General features: G+C 36.5%; 1 protein-coding gene across 3 annotated transcripts in view; it reads left to right on the forward strand.

The window, feature by feature from the left end:
* The first annotated feature begins 2,739 nt into the window (after nt 1-2,739).
* LOC105058266 (protein transport protein SEC23 C) overlaps nt 2,740-23,674 on the forward strand; it is a 33,174-nt gene continuing 12,239 nt past the window's right edge. The window contains exons 1-11 of one of the 3 annotated variants that reach the window (XM_010941151.4): nt 2,741-3,058; nt 3,175-3,249; nt 3,504-4,100; nt 4,194-4,409; nt 4,911-5,084; nt 12,327-12,488; nt 18,593-18,735; nt 19,010-19,085; nt 19,165-19,340; nt 19,459-19,540; nt 22,092-22,169. In XM_010941151.4, the coding sequence (XP_010939453.1) occupies nt 3,591-4,100; nt 4,194-4,409; nt 4,911-5,084; nt 12,327-12,488; nt 18,593-18,735; nt 19,010-19,085; nt 19,165-19,340; nt 19,459-19,540; nt 22,092-22,169 (1,617 nt within the window). In that variant the 5' untranslated portion in view covers nt 2,741-3,058; nt 3,175-3,249; nt 3,504-3,590. Of the gene's footprint in view, nt 3,059-3,174; nt 3,250-3,503; nt 4,101-4,193; nt 4,410-4,910; nt 5,085-12,326; nt 12,489-18,592; nt 18,736-19,009; nt 19,086-19,164; nt 19,341-19,458; nt 19,541-22,091; nt 22,170-23,674 lie in introns of all 3 variants that reach the window. The other 2 variants (XM_010941152.4, XM_010941150.4) reach the window with 2 other exon arrangements.

The following is a 23,674-nucleotide window of genomic DNA, read 5'->3' on the forward strand; positions in this document are numbered from 1 at the left end:
TACTTTTATATGCAAAGCAAAAAAACTTTTGCTTTCCAAAAATTACTTTTCTGCTTTTTTTACTTCCGCACATCTAAAATGTCAAATCAAAAAGTGAAGAGCTCGAATCCTTTTCCCTCATCGAGTTCGTCACCTCCCCACCTCCCTACCTCCTTCTTCCTCTCTTCTTGAACTCTTCTCCCTCATCGAACTGTTCATCTGCCGTCCTCAGTCGTTGCTTTTTGCTTTATAGCAACCTAGTTACCAAACATACTTTTTACTTTTTTACTTTTACTCAATAGTAAAAATAAAAAAAATATATAAAAAATATTTTTTAAAAATTAAAAAATGTAACCAAACGCACCCTGAGATCATTGGGCTTGTTTAAAGAACATAAGAGAGGGCAAATGCAATCAACGGAATGTTTTAATAAGGTTACAAGCATGTTAAACAAGTGGCTATTAATTAAGATAATTTAATTTTCTAAAATCAAAATAGGAGAAATTCTTTGTGCACCATGGATGGTGTAGAAAATCCGACATTGAGCGCACCGCCTTATCTCATTGGTTCACGTAGCCACTACTTTCCAACATAAATTTAATACTTGTAGTTTTACTTTTTCATTTGAAATTTTGAATGACAAAAATGATTATACTCTTTGAAAAAAATTATGACATCTTATGTCCATATTATGACATCCTGCATATACGAAGTTATAATTTGATGCATGAGATATTATAATTTGATGCAAGATGTCATAATATATCATAGGATGTCATAATTTTTTTCAAAGAACAGGAATATTTTTGTCATTCAAAATTTTTAAATGAAAAAGCAGAACTATAAGCATTAAATATGCATTAGAAAATAGTTGGACAAAAATATTCCTCTCATTTTATGATATCCTTGATCATATTTTGACATCCTGCATGCAGCAAGTCATAATTTGACGTAGGATGTCATAAATTTCTGAGCCATATTATGATATCCTGTGTGCAGAAAGTCGTAATTTGATGTAGGATGTCATAATATGTCACAGGATGTCATATTTTTTTTCAAAAAAGAGGGATATTTTCATCATTCAAAATTTCAAACGAAAAAGTGAAGTTGCATGCATTAAATATGCGTTGGAAAGTGATGGCTACGTGACCAATCGGGCAAGATGATGCACTCCACATCGGATTTTCTCCACCACCCATGGTGTACAAAGATTTTTCCATCAAAATAGATCCTAGTAGGTTGTTTGGGCTTTAAGGCTCAGATAAAGGTAATATGTTTGGTCTGTATTATTTAGGATTTTCTTATCAGAAAAAAATTAAGATTTCATATAGCGTGGAGTCTACATAGCCCTAATATTTTTGTTGAAGAAGGGGATCACCTAAAAGTGCACATAAACTTGTTTGCATACAATCACATCATAGCAAATCTTGAGTCAAATATAAGGGGCCATGATAGGGCTTATGTTGGATAAGCTTAAGTAGGGAACATTATAGAGCTTATATCATATAAGCTTAAATAGGGTTGAATATAGGCAAAAGGTCTTGTATTATTAAACTTCATGTTTATGTACACATAATCAAAAATCAATATAATTTCACTATCAAAGTATGGATGGTGAAGCACATTATAGAGCTTATATCAGATAAGCTTAAATAGGGTTGAACATAGGCAAAAAGTCTTGTATTATTAAACTTCATGTTTATGTACACATAATCAAAAATCAATATAATTTCACTATCAAAGTATGGATGGTGAAGCACACGCTGACTTTGCTATGATGTTTATTGCATTAACATCGCACTTTGAAAATTCTGATTATATATTTATCTTGGTATATTTTGGTGATGCCAAGGATTTTTATTAATATTTCATTTTAAACTAATATTATAGCCATTCTCTTAATCCACTAAGAATCGATTATTATTTAAATATACTTTTATTTATCTTAAGATTCATGATTATTTAATAAAATCAAGTTCTACATTTATTACACTGCAAATAATTTTTTTCTTTACTTAATTTTAGGTTCCCTAGAATGTTCTAGGGCATTTAGTTGGGTTGTAAAGTAAGTTTTTTATCACACATATATATATATATATATATATATATATATATATATATATATATATATATGTATATATATATATATGTATGTATGTATGTATGTATGTATAAGCACACATATATATACATAAAACAATGTTCTATAAAAGAGTATTAGAATGTTGTCAATTTAACTTCTCAAATGAGTTTTATTATATCATTTGGAGTTGTTGTATTCTTTTACATTTATTGTCACTAATTTTAAATTATTTATTCAATTTTTTCAATTAAGACTTCAAAGATTATTTATTTACTAATATTTATAGTTCATTAAAAATACATATTAATTTTTTTTTAATAGATACGTGACGCTTCTTTATCATATATAAGATGTGAAATTATTCTTTCTTATTTATTGTTGCATCTGAATAATTAAAAATAAAAAAATAATATTTAAAAAATTTATTTTTATATATCCGTGACTATCTTCAACTAGTTTTTTTATATATATACCTACATTATAATTTTTGTTAAGGAAAAAAATCAAGATAACTTTTTATTTATCTCAGCGAAGATAAACTTCACATTTATGCTGAGTCAGTGCCTTCGGTCTTGTCCGAAGTTCTTCCATTTCGGGTGTACCGGTTTCTTGTTTTATCCAGCCGGCGGAGCCGATAACCGTTACGCTATTTTAACCCCGATATGAAAGCCAAAACGCCATGCGCTACGGGCATCCGAGGCCGGCGCTCTTCTACTGACGGGAAAGCAGAAGCCAGCAGCGGAGAAACCCTAGCAGCGGCGATCTCCTCCGTCACTTCCTCCCAAATATAGGGTTTCTTCCGTTCGCCAGAGATATCAAGGATCGGAATTGGGAGTAGACCAGCTTCTTCCTCTTTCTGTGGCGGTGAATCGAGCGTAAGGTGAGGAATCCAGAGGTGGAAACCCAAGCGGCAAAGATCCAGCAGCCATCGTTAAAAAGGGACTTTCGAACGAAAAGAGGCTTGGGCGATCATCCCAGTAGCGGAATTGGGAGAAAGTAGGCTTCCTCGTAAATTGAAAAGAGGGAGAAGAAGAGATTAGGATTTCGTTTCTTCAAGATTTATCGTCCTTCTTCGTTCTTTTCTGATAATTTTGCATGTTTTACTTGGGTAGGAAGGAATCAAGTGTTCTCAAGGAAAGATTTTAGAAAGATATCGAAGTATCAACATTTCTTGATGAAAAATTAAGGTTTGGAACTAATAACTGGGGGAAGAAGTGGAATTTATGGGTTTAGTTGAGTATTTATAGGTTATATAAACATTTTATCCTGACCACTTTCTCGTTCTTAGAAAGTTGCGACTTGTTTTCCATGATGATTTATAATTTTTCCTTGAGAAGGAATTCAATATTATTCTTAAAGGCGTCTGATTTGGAAAAATAGTTTTTTCCTTTCTTTTGTGGTGATGCCGATCTTTACTAATTTGCAACGCCTGCTGTGATAGATCGGTGATCTTTCCTGTGCATAAAACTGCTTCGGTGATTACAAGATTTCGAGCTCGGAGTAGCAGCATCCCTCGGACTCGAGAAAAATGTCGGAATTTCTTGACCTGGAGTCACAGGATGGGGTGCGAATGACTTGGAACATCTTCCCGGGCACAAAGCAGGATGCTGTGGGCTGTGTCATCCCTACTGCAGCCATGTATACCCCTCTCAAGCCCATTCCAAACACCCCAGTTCTGCCCTACGCTCCCCTTCGCTGCCGCATGTGCCGCTCCATCCTCAACCCCTTCTCCATCGTTGATTACATTGCCAAGATTTGGATCTGCCCCTTCTGCTTCCAGCGCAACCACTTTCCCCCACACTACTCATCCATCTCTGAGGACAACCTTCCTGCTGAGCTCTTCCCTCAGTACACCACCATTGAGTACGAGTCAACTCCTGATACTGGCCCTGCTGTGCCTCCGGTGTTCCTCTTCGTTGTAGACACGTGCATGATTGAGGAGGAGATTGGGTTCTTGAAATCTGCACTTGCCCAGGCTGTCGAGTTGTTGCCTGAGAGATCTCTTGTTGGGTTGATCACCTTTGGGACCTATGTTCAGGTTCTTGATATCCTCATCACCACCCCTTCTCTCTAAGTGATATTTTCTCGGGTTCTTCATAAGATGAAACAATTATATTATGCGTTTCTGCAGGTCCACGAGTTAGGATTTGGACAGGTGCCAAAGTCATACGTGTTTAAGGGGTCAAAGGAGGTGACTAAGGAACAAATCTTGGAGCAAATGTGTTTTTTTACACGAAAACCGAAGCCAAGTGTAGGGGTGATTGCTGGCAGTAGGGATGGACTCTCAGCAGAGAGCATTGCCAGATTCCTCCTGCCTGCATCAGAGTGCGAGTTTGTCTTAGATTCAGTTAAGTTTACCTGTTCTTCAATTTTATTTTATGTGTATACGTACCAAAAATTATTAATGCAGATAAAATGATCAGAATCTTAAATTCAGTTAAGTTTACCTCTTCTTCAATTTTATTTTATGTATATACATACCAAAAATTATTAATGCAGATAAAATGATCAGAATGCTATCCACTTTCCGTTGGACTATGAGATGGTTCTCAGTTTAATGATATTTTTTAATGTATCTTTAGTAAAATTGAACACAAATTTCACACACACACACACACATGACATTTTTCATGATCCTTTTTCTTTTCATTTCATGGCACTTGATTATGATAGATGAAGTTGTGAGATCCTTTGTTTTGGTAACTTACATGATGAATTACCAAATTATTTTCTTCTGTAATTTTACTTATGCTGCTGACCGACAGATATGATTATCTTGTTTGAAAGCATTCTTTCCCTCATATGTCAATCTGAAGTGTTGCTGATCTAATTGTTCATTTTCTTCTAGCTTCTAGAAGAGCTTCAGAAAGATCCTTGGCCTGTCCCAGCAGACCAGCGTGCATCGAGATGCACAAGCACTGCATTAAGTATTGCAGCTAGTTTGTTAGGGGTTTGCGTACCTGGTTCAGGAGCAAGGATTATGGCCTTTGTTGGCGGCCCATCAACAGAAGGACCTGGCTCTGTAAGTTCCATGGTTTTCAATTAGTGCCATATTTGTTACATTCCTCTACTTGTCCAATTTATTCACCTAGATATGCGAACATGTTATCTATCATTGATTAATCAATTGATATATTTAATTAATAAATTTAAAATAAAAAGTAGACTGAATGTCAGGCATGCCTGTCAAATGGTGAACCGATCTTTATTAGTGACTTTAGCTATTTACTGATAATCCAACATTTATAACTTTTGGCTGTTAGAGCTACAACTTTACATCCATGATATAGTAATTGACTCTGAATAGTATGAATTATAACAGAAGTGGGAATTTGTGCAATATATGTTAAAATATTGATAACTGATTGCACATAGCTCAAGTTTAGGTCAAGTGAGATATGGCATTCTTGTGTCTCAGAGCTGACAAAATTGTAATTCACTGTTATCCTTATAATTTTGATCTTTACATCCCACACAAGATTATAGCTATAGAAGGACTATATAACTAGCTCTTCTTTATGTTAACATGAAAGAAGTAGAAACTTGAGGTGAATGAGGATATGGCAATACAAACAAAAAGGGTTTAGGCAAAAATATACATCATGTTCTTAGTATTACTGGCTGGTTGGTTAATAGCATGGTGGTGATATAAGGGCCTGGGAAAATTGGAACTATTAAAACAGCTGTTGCAATTGCTTAGCTGATGAAGCTGTTGCTGCCCATGCTTTACTTGTTATCTCTCATTCAGTAATTATGCTTGAACTTCCATGCATTCTTTTTTTGTTTCCTTGTGAACTGAACATTGAGGAACTTATCATCCCTTTGAGCCCCCTTGATTTGTGCTCTTGATCTTTCTTGTTTGCTTAATTTCTAGAGCTTTTCTACAGAAGGACTAAGGTTATGTGGCTCAATGAGCTATAAGAGCCTTATAACATATGTACATACATGCATTACATAATATGATATTCTAGAGAGTAAGTATTGACTACTAAAAAAAAAATAAATTAATGCTTTATTGTGCTTTTTACCAGTGTGTTATTATAATTCATAAAAGAGCCATCATTTTTCATGAATTCAAATGAATTTTATTTTTATAAACATGGTACCATAATCAATGAAATAAATCATTTTATTCGTGGACTTTGACAAGATTCAAGAAGACTTGCCCAAGCTTTTGGCTGCATTTGGGCTTCAAGACAAAGGTCAGGGTAAGCTAAGCTGTGCATGGCCCTGTCCAAGTTAAGCCCACTAGGAACCCAGCTTCCATGCTTGAGAGTCAAATTCATTGATGTAATCATCTTTTGGTAGGAGATTCACCATGGCTAATTTTTGGTTAAGAAATTCAGGTAGCTAGACTGAGAATTCCACTGCATTAGTCATGGATGAAAAGCTTGAAGAAATGAAGCCATCAATAAATATGTGGTTAAAAAACTTGGAGAGCTCTTTGCTTTGTGTTGGAAGGCTGCCTGCACATAGCTATGTCTTTCTTTTCTTCATATAGCAAGGATATATTTATTTGAAAGAATTGTTTATGGCACTCTCATTTGGTTAACAATCAAAAAGACCCTTCTCGTGCAATATGCAATTTTCCTGCAAATTCACCTAAAATTGAAGTAAGGGCAACTGATGGGCTATTTTACCTTCTTTAAATGATAGCATATATTTGAAGACACAATAATGAAAGATGTGCAAGTTCATCTAGTTCCTGATGTTTTTTTTTTTTTTAATTTTTTTTAAAATTTTTTATAAAGAAGATTTCACTAAGATGAAGAATTAATTGCTTCATTTAACTATGAAGTGACAGAAGAATTTAAAGAGGAATCAAGCAATCTTAAATCTTAATACTGACAGAGGTGGTCTTGCATATGGTGAATCTTTTTGAACACTGAAATGACATCCGCAGGGATGAGACACTATAGCTGGTACCACATGGCCTATATAATCATGCATTACATGAATTGACCCTTTGTTCTCCTTTCGAAGGGAAGCAATCATGGTTTCGGATGAGTATTCTGGGATTTCAGTGTCCAATGGTGGTATGGTAGTCCATAGAATCGTTAAATGCAATGTGCCCATATGAGGGAAGTGATCATTTGGAAGTGTTGCATATAAGTAAAGAATGCATATATTCATTTTCAATAGCAGTGAAGGGCATATACGTGAAGTTTAGTATAAATGGTGGTATTTAAAAGCTCCACATGTTAGGTACCAGCATTTGATAAAAAAATAATTGGAAGGCCAAAGAAGGAAATAATCTAGGCTTAGATCAACTAACCTGAGGCTTCCTTTGTAGTAGAGAGGATGTCGAAAGGGATAATTTGCCTTTTCATAAGTTATGTCTGCATTGATTCCAGCTGTATTTGGAAACTTTAGTTATTAGACCATACTGACATTTTCTTTAATTTAATCCTAAATTTTTAACTTGGGATATTCAAAGCCTAGATTTTGGGGGGCGCATCATTTGAAAACTAATTTTTGACTATATTATTTGTTTTTCGGTACCTAATGATGGTTTTCATTAAAGTAGTAAACACATTGAAGGGATTTTCCATCATGAAGTTGGTACTCTTTGGATAGTACTTCATGGGCGAGGGTATAGTTCCGAGAAATGGGAGCAGATGCGGGCGTGGGTATAAGTGCAAGTGTAGAAAAACATATTTTTTAAGTGATTGAAGTACGGAAATGTGTCAAAAGTGGGTGACAGTTCGAATTTCTAGGAAGTTTCCAGAAGGTGTATGTTCGCCCTTGTACAGGTTTCTTGCTACCAAGGGTGAAGTATATTTTAAGCTTGATGTGCATGTTTAGTTTGATTTATGTGGCATATTGTGTAAATTTTAGGAGAAGTTAGCAAGGTTGGTTATTCTAATAAGTGGAAGATGGATGAGTAACTTTTCTTCTTGTTAAAGTAGTGTTTAGTTCATGAATAAATCTTGAATAACTGGTCTACGAGGGGTTTATTTCATAGCTACTAGGAAATACATTTCTCAGTCAACTTGAAGTGACTTGAGAAATGTCCTTGCGAAACCAAAGTAACTCATTTTTGTCTAACTAAGACAAACTAGTTGAAAAATAAGGATGTAGCCAGAAAAAAACTCATTAAGAATTTGTCTCCAATACACCGAGGCCCCTTGTTATCGGGTCACTTTTGTGCCTTTCTTTGGACCTATAGCGTACAATGCTTTGTGGTAGAGAGGGATTCCTCTTCATCATTGTTCACTGCAATATCTCATACTATCCACAAATCCACACTTTGGTGCTTAGAGAGAGAGAGAGATTGGGGCCACTTGCTGCTGTCCATTATTCCTGCTTGGTATTTGTGAACCATGCTCTGACGTCTAGAGTGCTTACTCAAACCTCATATCAATGGGAACTTGATAAAAAATACCAGAGTGGTATCATTCACATTCCCTTTTATCTTGCAAAAGACATAAAAGAGGAATAATAATACTAAAAAAAAAAGAGAATCATTCGATCAATCTCTATGCAAATTCATAATTCATAAAACTGCCCCTAGCTTAAGAAACCATTGAGAAACTAATGTAACTATTTTCTCCATGGATTTCCTATGGTTTCTACATGTTTTCTCATACATTTTTTTCACAATTTTTAGGGTAAATCGCAGGAACACTTCCTTAATTTTAGCTCGATTTTACTTATACTCCCTATATTTTAAAAAGTGTCAAACTGGCCCTTCTAGTTATCAAAATGTTGCAGCATGGTCCTATCGTCTATCTTTGTTAACGGAATGGTATCATGTGACCATCCAATCAAATTGTATCATCATCTGATAAAATATCCAAACTACCCTTAACATCAAACAAAACCTAAATTAAACAGTGAGGAGAAGAAGAAACCCTAAATCAAGTGGGGAGGAAAAAAGAGGGGTGTGGAGGGAGAAGGAGATCATAGAGGTATTTCAATCAAGTTCTTCCATTTTCTTCTCTCGGAAAGAAAGCGAAGGGGAGGATAGAGAGAAGAAAACACACAACCCCAACCATGCACCAAACTTTTCTCCTTTCAGTCTCTTCTCCACTTCTATCTCTCTCCCATTCTTCGAAAAAACAGAGCAAATGGAGGAAGAAATCAGGGAAAAAAAAAAGAGAGGGAGAGAGGAGATTAGATGGATTGGTATGGTTTTCTTATTGTGTGAGTTTGGTTCCAGTGTTTGAAGCATTAACTGAAGGGAGAGCAGAGAGGGAAAACAGAGGTAACCTTCAAGGAGCATCTACCAACATAATGTGTAGCCATTCATAGCAATCATAAAGTTGTTACCGTCATCCATGTATGATAGAGCTTTCGTCTTCTGTATGTGTATCCCAGCATACAAGTCCCTGATAGTGCAAATTTGTTCATGAGAGGTATGGATGAGCATTAAAAGTTCTGCCAGCATTGTTTCTATCCATACTAGCATAAAATAGTTGGGCAGGGTGAATGCTCTTACCTCTCATGATAGGGCATGTGGCCTGCCATGGTCAACCTTTAGAGCCATTTTTTGGTAGGTGAGATGAGGACCTCTTTGTGTTTTCAAAATGTTCTACTCTACATTTTAGTTGTTTGAAATCAGATGTAGCTTCTTCAAGAACAAGAATAGCTTCATTCATTTGCTCCATATCACATTCCAATTCACAAAGAAGATAAAGTTCATCAACTGCCCTATTGAGATTTTCAAAAAGGAAGCACCAGAGCCTTTGCCTAAACCTTTCTTTGCTCTCCCCAGGTTCGCCTCCTCCAAATTCAGCTCCATCAGTTGCCCCATCCTGCAGCCCTCTCTGATCATCCAGAACAGTTGTAACTGAAGCATTAACAGAAACTGTAACACCACTATTGTGGTGTGGAAGCAAAAACGGAATTTCCCAGACCAGCTATTGTTCCTATGTTCACATTGCTGACTGGGCCTTCAAAGCTATTCAAGATTCTATTTTCAGAATTACCATGAGGCTCCTGTAGCACAAGTCTTACAATCCCTTGAACTGGTAATGAAGGACTGTTTTCGATGCTTGTATTATTAGGACCTAGGTCAACCAAAGCTTCAGTTTCCTTTTTTTTTTTTGGCACCCCCATCATGGTTTTCTTTCAGATTTCCCAAAGCTCCATTTGGATGGGCCTTCACTACCTCAATCCTCAGATGGAATGTCATTAACATTCTTCAAGGTATTCTCGCCAGATTCTTCATGCACATCTAAAGATACCATTCCATCAGGAAGTTGTTCCACATCTTTAGATGTGGCCATGGCCTTACCCTCTAGGAGAGAAGTATAAGGTGACGCATGGAATACCTACTCATTGGGCTTTACAGCATGTCCATGTTCTCATGAACCGCCATCCACTACCTCACCATGCTTGTCTTCTGCAGAATTATTTGAATCTTCAAAATATTCATCTTGTATTGATGCAATATCTTCAAGATCATCCCACCTGATTTTGGTAACTGTGTTCATGTTTTCGTTCATCGACACCTCAATTGCTTTTGTTCCACCTTCTAAATTAGCAATATTTATCTTAGGAGATTTACTCACCCACTCTACAACCGATTTGTGAACACAAAACCTGATAGTGTGGAGAAAAATGAGTGGGCTATGTTAGAAGATTTTCCCCTCCATGCCGACCTCTGCGACTCCACCCTCCCCTTCTACAGCGGCTCCCTCCACCTTCGCCCCTTCATTATCAGTGATCCCTTCTTCCCCCTCCTCCCCTTCCTTTTCACCCCTTTCTCCTCCTCATCCTCCTCTTATATGAGAGAGGGGTATTTTTTGCCATTGAAATGGCAAGTTAATGCTGTTTGCTAGTAAGTGAATGGTTGAATCATATTGAAATATTTTGATAACTATAAGGGCCAGTTGGACATTTTTTAAAGTACATGGGATATAAGTACAATTGAGCTAACATTGAGGGGATGTTCCTATAATTTATCCCAATTTTTGTTTTGCTTACACTACGATATCATTTCAAGATCCCACATTTAGACTATTCTTGGCTTTTGTTTCTCATTTCTCACTTTCATATTGTTTCGTATACTAGCTTCTCTTTTTGGCAACTATGGTTTATTCAACTGAATCCCAAAATTTTATTCATCGATAACCAACATAATTTTATTATGGTCATTTTTTTCTGTCACCAGTTATCTGAAAAGTGAACAGTTATTCATTTATTTTAGCTTATCAGCGAAACAGCATCTGTAGCTTTTCTAGTTTATTCAGAGTTTCGAATTGAATAGGATTCGGATTTTTTTTTCTTTTAATGTAAAAACAGGAGAAGGCCAGGTAGACAAGAATGTAGAGAACTAAACAGCACATTCAGGTTTCCCTTACGAACTGAAGACAGCCTCAAAAAAGCCTTGAGGGTGGTTTATGAATAAATGGATGACCTATAACTAGACCATGTTGCGTATGTGTATCAGCTTTGGAAAACAAACATCTCTCTGACATGGTGATCTAACTTCCAAGTGTTAACTTTTCAGATAGTATCTGTTTCAAACCTAGTGTGCTGCGTCACTGGTTTTTAATTTGAATATCATGTGTCATTACAGAATATGGTAGCATATAGGTCACTCTTCCCCCCCAAAATTTCAGGACATTTTAAAGGTCGTGGCACTCTTTTCAGCCCAGGTTTGCAGACTCGGTACTGAAATCCGTGCTGGTTGTCGACCGGTATTGATACAGTAGCATACCGTACTGTATCATACCGTATTGATAAAAAAAAAAAATTCATCTACTAGCACTAAGAAAAAGAAAACCGGGCCGAATCGGACTGAACTGGACCAAACCGTCCAGTATCGGACGGTTCGGACTGGTACAGAATACCATAGTTTCAGCAAATTACAGTTACTGAAGATCAAAATACATCTATTTTGAAATGCTTAATGATTTGAGCAATCTGTTATTGATTTGAATGTGGGATTTAGTTGTTTTGCTTCACGGTTCTCATTGACCATGGTATACAGTCTGCACCTTTTGTTTGGAAGTACTAAGTAATATGGCAGTTGCTTAATTTAGAGGAAAAAGTCATTGAAAAAATAACTGATGATTATATTCCTGGTAAGGAAGTCTTTGTGTTGTTTACTCTCTGTATAATTATCATTGGAATCATCGATATAGCCTCCCAATCTTTTTTGGTTGAACTGCTCATTGTCTTCTTTTTTCCTTGAGGTGGGGACTGGCTGTGGTTTGGTAATAAAGTATTGCATGTTGTTTAATTCTATGCTATTGTTTTCTCTAGTCGAACAATAATTTCAAGTGCTTCATCAAATTTCTTGTAACACTTGCAGATTGCATCGAAGAATTTATCTGAGCCAATTCGTTCACACAAAGACCTAGATAAAGGTTCTGCACCACTCTATAATAAAGCTGTCAAGTTCTACGAGGGGCTCTCAAAACAGCTTGTACATCAAGGACACGTGTTGGATTTGTTTGCATGTGCACTTGATCAGGTCTATGATTCAAGAAATCTTGTTTTCCTATTAGTGTCAGAACATGTTTCAGAAAACTGTTATCATGTGACCAATTTTTCAACTCAAAAGTTGTTTTGGCAGTTGATGTTTTAGCTTTCTGTTGCTATGTGTGTCACCTTTCTTTAATTGTTATTTCTTGCCTTAATATATGGTTTCTCAATCTATATATATATATATATATATTTTTATTGTGCATGCTTGTAGTTAATGATTGAAAAGGCTGTTGCAGTACAAGTGGCCAGGGTATTGCAAAACACTTCCACAGACTGCATTAAGAAGTCATAAAGGCAATCCACAAATATATAAAAAATAACTAGTATCCTACAATCAAGCAGGAAGACTTCAAAGGAAAAGTTGAAACTTAATCAAAAAGTCCTTTATTTATATGAGAACATCTTTTAGTGTAACACAATATGCCAACTAAGAAGATTAAAATTTTCCATCATCATACAAATATGCCATTCATTCTTTAAAGAAAAATTAGAAATTTGGTTCAAAAAAGAGCACCATCAAATGGTGCGTACATGTTATTGATGCCCAACTTGGAATGCATGATCTATAACTACTATATTTAAGAGATTTTGGTGAAAAGATTTCAGCTTTTCTCCTTTTCCATAATATCTTAATGACGTGCCAAACTGACAATTAACTTTACATACTCAGTCTTGTTCTTGAACATAAGATTAATCGCAATGAAAATTTCAGCTCAATTGATACAGCATTTTGTCACTCATTATGGAACCCTAGATTTTGCATAATTCTTTTCCTTTGATGATATTTTTGTTGTTTGAATAATTTCTGTGTTTTCAACTTCAATGCTTCACCTGAGTGCTACTTTATTTTTGGTTTAAATTTTTACTTCTTCAAGAGACAAGATTACCTTGATGAATGCAGAATACCTAGTAGTGGACCTTTATTAGTTGGAGAGCCTGCTCGAACACTGTTTGAATGACTAGCAAATTTTAGATGACCGTTGCTCTTGAACAGCAATATTTTCCCATGTGCATGCTTTTTAAGTATTAGATGATATTACTAAGGCTCATAATGGGAAACTCTGTGAGCAGTAGGAATCACTGGACCACACTGTGTAAACAGTAATTAATGATTGTTTGCCAAAAGAGGTTCTCAATGAATGTTTGACTTCATTTGGGATGCTCAAGTGTATTTTTTTTTTGGTCTGCTATTAAGTCTATGTTTAAAACTTCAGATACATGTGCTTGTTAATTGGTTCTACCCAATCATTCTAGTCTTGATAAGTAGGTCAATCACATACATCTTTTGAGACAAATTTCAACCATCACTTGGATGGGCCACTTTAGTTCCTCAAAACTAACATGGTCGATGTATCTCCTTTATGGCACAAATCCTTATTAAGAAACACTTTTTAGCATAACCCAGCACTATCATGCTAGTGATGATAGTATTATCAACATATATAGGGACGCCAGATACCTTTCTCTGGGCAAACGCAGAATGCTTAACATGACACTGAATGAATCCATGAACAATTATGTTCTCATTGGATTTATTTGAGTCATGCCCTAAGATCATCGCAAGCCATATATTTGTTTTCTTTGAATTGCAAACAAAATGATATGCCAGCTGAACAACAAATCTGGGGTGTCCTTTTTCCTGTGTTGACTAACTTAAGTCATCATTTAGATAAGTATTATTGACATTCTGCTAAGATTTAGGCCAATCCAAGTTGCTTCTGAAATAACTACTTCAATGACTTGTGACTTAGCATCATAATACATCTTGGTCTTGTTATGAAGGACAGCAAATTGGTAGTCCTTTGACTGCATGGTGAGTTTTAAGTTGCTTATTACTCTCACCATTCGGTAAACACAATATTTTAGGTCACCCAAAAGTCTGTTGACCTGGTTAGTTCAATGTTATTCCACTTTTATTAAAGGTGAACGACTGCCATCTCCTCCTTCAACTAGAAGGACCAAGGCTTGACGTCAAAGCTTTGGATAAATTTACAAGACAAAGTGGGTACCTAGGAAAAGAATATGACAATCAGTAGCAGGATTTGAATGCATGTTTACTTGTGGATTGCAGTAGTAGCAACCTGGTTATAAAGCTTGGGGTTGCATGAGGAGTATACTGAACCATAGCTAGAACATTGTTGCTTCAACACCTGGGGAGAAACACATTATGGTATGTTGAATGGATGGAGGTTGCTACAAAAAAGAATATGTCGATTATTGGGTATCTCTCTTCCTAAGCCAAAATAGGTTTTTATTTTTTTTTTGATCATCGCGCATCTCTCTTCTCAATGCAAGAGAGGTTTTTCTTTGAGAAATGTCATATTTTGGAGATGATGATTGATAATGAGTAGGAACAAAAATAGGCATAGTCTGGCATAATAACATGAAATTTTCATATAAGACTTTTTCATCATTTTGATTTTTTCCAATGGAAAAAGAAAATCAATTATTCAAGTGTGTGGTTTATTAGAAATGGAAAAGTTTCCTTTCTTATCTCCTTTTTGGTTGTTCCGAATGTCAAAAAATGAGATCGAGAAAACTCTTGAAAGAGTGGTAATAACACCACTCAGTATTAAGGTATGAAATATGATATGTATGGTATGCATATGCACCTATCGATATGTACAATACTGACCCCGTGGGTGGTAGAAGGGGCACCGATTTCGGCAAGAATGGCCATACCATGATGAAATTGCTTGAACCAACATTGGATCTACTAGTTCTAAGTGGATCAAGGTTCGTTCATGTGGAATTAAGCTCAAACCTGCCTTGATTCAAGCAGTACCACTCGTGATGACTAGAATAGCACTTTCTACAATTGTTCTATATTATTTGAAGGTGCGAACAAAGTGAGAGAGAAGGGAAGATTGCCTAGTGATATCGGCTTTTGGGATTGAAGCTTGATTTTTGATTTTTGAGGCTAGAACATTATTCTAGCTAGGTAAATGTTGTTCTTCATCCCGTTTTTGTTATTAAAAAATCCAAGTAGAATTTCGTCTTTGATTGACAAAATCAAGGTTTGCCATATCGTGCCGAACCGGCCAGTACACTCCATCTCGTACCGGATCGGCGGAGAACCGGCATGATTCGGCCGGTAAAATCGGTACACCGGCGGTACCGAAGAAAAAAGAACGGAAAGTGTGAGAGAGAGAGAGGGGAGGGGAGGGAGGGAGGTGGGAGCCGTCGGAGGCCGGCGGTGGTCGGCTGCAGCTGTCGGAGGGCTTCCAAGCCCCGTATCGTCTGATAGGGCTTTCAAGAGAGCAAAAAAGAGAGAGAGAGCACTCGGAGAGGGGCGGAAAACCTACCGGACGGACGATGCCTCCGTTGTGAGGCTCTCGGTGGTCGGCAAGCTGACGCCGACAACCTGAGGGCGGTCGAGCGGGCGGAGCCCCTCCGCGGCTCCGCCCCCTTCTTCTTTTTCGAAACAGACGACGTCTGTTTTGATTTTTTCTTTTTGTTTTAAACTTATGAAGTCGGCAACTGGGTTGCCGACTTAAGAATTTTTTTTTAAAAAAACAAAAATCGTGAAGCCGGCAAATCGTTTGCCGACTTCACTTAAAACCATGTTTTTTAAAAAAATTTATGAAACAGGGGCGATGCCCCTGTTTCACGCATGCGGCGCCGCGCGCGTGGACTGCACCCTCCGACGGCCACGGCGGTCAGTCGGAGGCCGTCCGACGGCCCCATCGGCTCCTTCCCCTCCCTCTTTTTTTTTTCTTCCTCTTTCTCTCTATTTCTCATTATTTCTCTCTTTTTTTCTTCCGATTCGGGTCGTCGGTTCGGTACGGTATGAAACCATACCGAATCGTACCGCCGGTCGGCCGAAACGGCCGGCGGTATCGGTTCAGCATACCTTGGACAAAATATTGGGAAATTCTGTTAGATGAGAACTGATTGTTGTTTAATCATCATATTCATGTCTTATCTAGGATGAAATCACTGATTTTTTGGGTTTTGGGTTGAATTCTAAAACCTATACAAGTTCAAACATAACCTTAAAAGGCCATACAAAGGGCATACCAACCATAGCCATGTGGATCCATTGATAACCTTTGTTATCACTATCCTCGATTTGCTGTGTACCGCATGCAACCGCAGTTGATATGCCCTATACCTAGATATTTCAAATCTTGCTTAGTATATGGTTTGGAGATCAAGGTTATCGTACTAGGTGTACAATACTGTATTGGAACCGGTACATAGTCTTATGTTGTACTAACACTCGGTACATCTTGCGATCTCATACTGTACCGCATATCGATATTGTAATAGGTGGTGTTGGTACGGGATTCAGTACTGAGATGGTGAACCTTCTTAGAGATTATAGTTTTGTTGAGACATTTAGAAGGTTATCATGTTATTTGGAATAAATTATGTGGAAATGGTTATTGATTATCATGAATTATTAGAGGACAAGTGGTAGCTAGCCTTATCTCACATGACCTTCATTAGATGCAGTTGCACTTTTACTTGATTGGTTATGTTAAAGCCAACTTCCTGATTTTGTCGTTGAGTTAATGTTTTCTACTTGTTGTACAACCGATACACATTGCTACTTCAAGAGTGGAATCATAATGCTAAATATAACAACCTAGGATCTCTCCCAAAAACGCTATCAAAAAGTTATTATTTGGGGTTCTTTGGTCCTATATAAATACTAAAGATTTTCTTGCTGTACAATAAACGTAGGACTAAAAATATGCTTGCACAAGTCCTTACATACTTTCTATTTTTAAAACCTTGGCATCCTTGCTAGGCTAAGGGTTCAAATACAATCAAATCCAATCATAAACACCATGAATGGCTCGTGATCAAAAAGGGCCTATGCTGTGGTGTCCCCTCGTCCATATGAGCCATGGGTTCGGTCTGCTTTGATACTATGCATAATGATCCAAGATCTTACCCAATAATGCTGGCCGGAAGTTATTATTTGGGTTCCTTGGTCTTGGACGGAACCTAAGATCTTCCCAACACATAAGTTGTGGGACTAAACATATGCCCACAAGGATCTTTAGATACTTTCTCATTTAAGCCCTGACATTCTTACCGTGCTAAGGGTCCAAATACAATTATATCCAATCATAAACACCATGAATGGCTCGTGATCAATCGTAAAGGGGTCCTTATTGTAGCGCCCTCTTGGTCCATATGGGCCATGGGTCAGATCTGCTCTGATACCATTCGTAATGGTCCACGATCTCACTTAAAAACAAGCTAGCCAAATGTTATTATTTGAGTTTCTTGATCCTGCTTCCTTTAGTGAACAATCAATGTGAACTAAACTCATGCTTGCATAGGTCCTCACATACTCCCTTTGTTTAAGCTTTAGCATCCTTGCAAGGGTAAAAGTCCAAATCCAATTAAATCCAATCACAAACACCACATTAGCCTGTGATCAGCCCCAAAAGGGCCTGTGCTGGTAGTATTGCTTGGTCCACATTGGCTATGGACAGAGTTTGTTCTAATACCATTCATAATGACCCAAGACAGGACCTCATACAAAAAGGGTATCTAAAAGTTATTATTTTGGTTTCTTAGTCATGTATAAGGATTCAAGGTCTTCTTCAGTGTATAACCGACGGGGGACTAAACACAAGCCTATATGGATCGTCACAGTAAAACTCTAAATTGCTTTGCTAGTAGTTCCTTTGGATCACTCTGAAGCTGTGGGTATCTTATTTATTTCATCCTTTGAACTGTTGCAGTTCTGCACTTCAAGCTTGTTACAATAAGCTGAATCTATTTATTTAAATTAACTTGTAAGACATGATGAACTCTTATTATAGTTGGTTTCAAGAGCATGAAAAATTGAGCATTTCTTATCATAACCATTCTTTGTGGCAGAAGTATTTACTGGTTCTTCAGGGAAATATGTTGGTCTTGCAGAAACAATTAGTAGGAATGTTGTGGTCGTTATGTCTCCATGTACTCATTCGTATGCAATTATTGCTTTTGTTTTTCTTCTTGGTTATGTGCTATCTCTGTTGAGATTCAGTTATCTGAAATTCTGAATAATTGTATTCTTTCAAATTCATAATCTGGTTGAAGATCGATGATGGCTTTATGTTGGTTGGATATTGTACCTCTCAGGTTGGGGTGGCAGAACTCAAAGTTGCAGTTGAAAGGAGTGGGGGAATTGTTGTTCTTGCGGAAAGTTTTGGTCATTCTGTTTTCAAGGATTCACTTCGACACATTTTCCAGTCAAGTGATTATGACCTTGGTTTATCATTCAAGTAAGGATTCGTTTCTTGCTAGTTCTTCTTTGTTGTGGGAGTAATTTCTATTAGTCTTCTCTATAAGTGTAAAAAAAGTTGACAGCATTTCATAATTGTTATTGTCCAAAATATGAATTTTAATAGAAAATTAGTTAATAAATTTGAACATGATAAGAGATTATATTTATTTCATCTAATTTATTTTTTGGCTTAGGGTAAGAGTTTCCCTTGGATATTGTTGATGTTCCTTCGCTAATTTAACTTTTTTTTTTCCATATAAACTTGTCTTCAGTGGTATATTTGAGGTTAGCTGCTCGAAGGATGTCAAAGTTCAAGGCATTATTGGTCCCTGTGCTTCTTTAGATAAGGTAATGAAAAATATGTTTGGTTTTCATATCTTTGTCTAACTTATGTTGTAACGTTTGCTTGTTGGGTGACTTCATGCAGAAAGGTCCTGTGTGCTCTGAAACGGTTATTGGACAGGGAAACACAAGCGCCTGGAAGATGTGTGGTCTTGACAAAAAGACATCGTTGTGCTTGGTATTTGACATAGCAAGGAAAGATGGCCCTGAAGCAATTGGTCAACCTACAAGCAATCAATTTTACTTCCAATTTTTGACATAGTATGATCACTGAACTTGCAATCTTTTATGTAACCATAATAATAGTTTCTTGAGTTGTGTTAGTATATTAGCTGGACAGATGAGGATTATCTGACAAACCACAGAAACCATGATGCAGTTATCAGCACAATGACGGTCATATGAGATTACGTGCAACTACTCTTTCCAGAAGATGGGTGGCTGGTCCTGGCAGCATCCAGGCAAGTTTAAGTATCTCCATATACATTATTGTGACTGTTGTTTGATGTGTGATGCCTACCTATTTTGATTATCGGTCATAGCTCCACAAAATATAAAATATTTTGCTAGTGTTTTACCCATTTTAATAGTAGCATGTTGTAGATTTCACTTATGATTCTGGAATGATGCTTGATCTTGTTCCTTATTGTCAAGAATGGACTGTCCAGGAGGCATATCTTTGATTACCTTGATTTAGGTGCTGTATTTCCTGATCTTGTGACTACTTTCCAGTAGATTTGCTAATTGGAATTTAATGAGATGCAAACTTGCTATTTCATCCACGTGTTCTCTGTTCCTGGATCTTGTTTTAGAGCCCGGACTGGTGTCTTTAGCACCATGGTAACATACCCATGGAGGTCGTGGGCCAAAACAGCACTGCACCATAACAATGGTTGCCATGCTGGTCACTACCAGCTTTCCATTCTAAAAGCCAAGTTTATTATCTGTCTGTGCTTTCCTGCTGTACTGTGCATGCACTAATCTGCACTCTGTGGTTAAACAGACCAGTGTATCATGCTACAGGCCATTATGATTTGGATCAATAATATAATATTAAATACATTTCTGCTTCAATACCATGCCGACCTTCAAATCCCTAATCACAAGTTTGCTATTTATTGCATTCCAGATTATCCCAATTCCGCAGGCATCTTATATGCTGGTTTTTGTCGATTTGTGCTGTAATAACCAAACTTATATTTTTAAAAATTCTCATGTACGTGCATGGATGAAAGAAATATGAAAATGAACCAGTCTGTGGAAATGCCATGTGCTGTTAAGCATCATTTTGGATGACAAACTTAGGAGTTGGGAGACTAATTTATAAGACTTTTAAAACTGGACTTTTGTTTTATAATAATGCTTTAGGTATAATAGAATTATGAAACTTTAAGATTTGAGAAATACCTTGGTTTTTGGAAGTTGAAAAATTGACTCGGAGCCAAAAATTGAGGTTTTGAAATAAATTTGGGAAATGTACTTTTATTGTTGAGAAACTTGAATTTTAAGTATTTTTATTGAATTCACATAGGGGATCCTTTTTCTTTTTACATGTAGTGTCTTAAGCAATGGTTTCTCTTTTCTGTTTTCATTTACTTAAAGGGAGAAATACATCTACTCTCACCAACCTCTGTCTCTTCAGCTATTCCATCATCAGATAAGTTCCATCCAAACTTGTCCATCTTCTCTGATTAATTGGAAAGACAGTTATGCTCTTTCATCCTCTTCTTAATGGTTTCTACAAGACCACCTATGTTTCAGTGTTTTCTAACATTAAATGAAATTAAGAATATTGTTCGTGTTAAGAGTTGGGGAGTTGTGATTTGTTGGAATAAGAATTTTTGATGTCTGGGTTATATAGATTGGAACATATTTGTGTGAATATCTGAAGAGTAGATCTGTGCAGAAGATCTGAAGTATATAGACAGAGGACAAGTTAAGCACAAAAGCTGGTATGATGGATATTCAGTGGAAGGATTGAGGGGTGAGGGGTCATTATTGGAAGTCTGAATGGTTTCATATAAGTATCTCAGATAGGATCAGTTGTCCATTCCAAAACTTATTAATAGGATAAGGTGAGAATTAGCAGCAAGTAGAAGTAAGTGGAAGACGATAATCTGTTAATATTTCTATGATGAAGTTATAGTTGTCAAAACTTGTTTATACTTGGTTTAATTGACGAGGATATAGGCCACCAATATTGCATGATCACTTGGATAGTATGGTTGATATGAGCAAGATTAACAGGATTGAAAGAAGAGGAGCAAGCGATAGGAGAAACGGAGGAAGGAATGTGAGAGAGAGAGGAAGTAGACATAGGAGAAGAAATGTGAAAGGGAGTGCCGAGGGATAGGATGCTGCATGAGCTGATCTTCAGTTTGTGCAACATTATATTTGTTAAATACATGTTCTGGTCACTGGTTGGGGAAAAGGGACAAATATACGCCTCATGAGTATCTGGTTAAACATTTTACAGCTTTGACTTATCTGGACTCGGGTAATGGCACAATAGCACATGAAGGATATAAATATGGCCTGTAAGCAAGAGATATGGCAAATACTGGCAAATTATGGCAAAAACATAAATCAAAAAGACTGTAATCACGAACAGCTGGCTCTATCATATCCATACGTTAGGTATGTAAATTTTAACAAATTTGTGCAGCTTCAGCTTATTTTTGCCCTACTAATGGGAAATTTGAGCCTGCTTAATATGCAGTTCAAGGGAAAAATTGGCCATTGAGGTAAAGACGAGACATTTCTTGATATCTATGTATTTGTTAGTTGTTACTATTTACTTTCTGTCCATTATGTTCTACGGTATGATGTATCTTGTGTCTTTGGATATGTTCTTTAATTGGATATGGTTGCCTCTGAGACTTTTGTATAGACATTTAAAAGGCACATTGTTTAGTCTATGGTACCTTTTCATTATTTTAGGATTTTCTTTCATAAATTATCAGAATATGTGGAACGTCAAATACATCTTGCTAACTACTACAACTTTTGTAGGATTTATTAGCTGGGTTTGATCAAGAGGCAGCTGCTGCAGTCATGGCACGTGTAGTTTCTTTTAAAATGGAAATGGAGGTATGTTGTTATTCATGAATTAACTGCGTGTAGAGATAATAACTAGTTGATCTCTCCTTTTTCATGAACTCTTCTAACAAAAAAGGGAAATCTAACTAACTAATTACTTGTTATAAATTATAATTATTTTCATAGTAGTTCTTATTAGTTCTGTTACCGAAATCTTCCAGATAACTCTTACTTAACCTTCTTTATTAAGTTCTTCCAGAAAAATTCTAATAGGTGCTTTAGTTCAATGATGTTCTGTCAGTTGGGTTGATATTTTAGTTTTCAATATGAGGGTGGCTGAGGCATGCATAGATGAACAACTCCACATGTTGTCCATGTTGGTGTATGACATGGGGTTGCTAGAGTCAAGATGCCTATGAGATTTTTGGAATGTTATTTACAAAAATCCTTTCATATTTACTAAGTTGTGGGTATGAAGTCAGATCAAGAGGATAGACTGAATTGTTGTGGAAGACTCGATGAGTACCGAAGGATCTAACAAGGATAGAGCTATAATAGATCCAATTTTTGAATTCATATTAAATGATCTGAAACCTTGTTACCCCTGTGGAGAACCCAAAGCCTTGGAGATAGCAACTCTGATAATTGTGATTTAGATAATCAACTTAATATGTGTTTTGAGTGCATGTATGTTATTTTATCAGTTGATGTTTTTTTAGGTTGGTTTCTAGGAATGGAGTGTAAAGGGACTTTTTAACATAATTTTTCATCTCTGTTTTAGACTTTTAGTAATATAGAGAAGTTAAAATGTAGATCTCATGGCTGCATGAAGCATGAGAAAATATGGGAATATGATTTGTGTGGGAGGTGGACCAATGGTAATTCTACATAATGATAGGAAGTATAGAGTGCTTGGCAAAATAGTAGATTGGACATATCTATGAATAAGTGTTTTTTATTTTTCTTCTCTCTCTCTCTCTCTCTCTCTCACACCTTTTCCCTTGAATTTACAAAGGTTAAAAGACTAAAATATCTGTTATTTTTCAAAATATTTTGATGGTGGCATGGATATCTTTGTTCCTTGTCCCCTCCCCCAAATAGTAATCATTGGAGCAATGTTGTTGAAGCTATCTCTAGTTTTACGGGGCAGAATATCACAAAAGTTTGGATATGGAATGTAATGGAGTGTACTCTTGAAGCATCTAGATTAAAAGAGTCTTGCTCTTGGGTATGACACACAAGTCTATCTGAAGTGGTTTATGAATCAATCAACCAAAAGTTTTAAGTTTTAGGGCCTAATGGTTTAGTTAGATTAAGAATCAGTCAACTAGAAGTTCTAATTTTTAGGGCTTAATGGTTTAACTAGGTTAAGCATCACTTGTTTCCAATCATGTTATTATCACTTGTTTCCAATCACTCATTTGGGGAAGTGAAATTAGGCTGACATGTGGGTGGTTGCATATCAGTTTGCCTTGACTAATCTGTTTGGGACCTTTTCATTTGTTTGACCTTCTTAACAGTTTGTGGGAGAGGAGAGTATCGTCAATCATGATTTT

The sequence above is a fragment of the Elaeis guineensis genome, chromosome 15 (assembly GCF_000442705.2).
Source record: "Elaeis guineensis isolate ETL-2024a chromosome 15, EG11, whole genome shotgun sequence".
Taxonomy (NCBI): Eukaryota; Viridiplantae; Streptophyta; class Magnoliopsida; order Arecales; family Arecaceae; genus Elaeis; species Elaeis guineensis.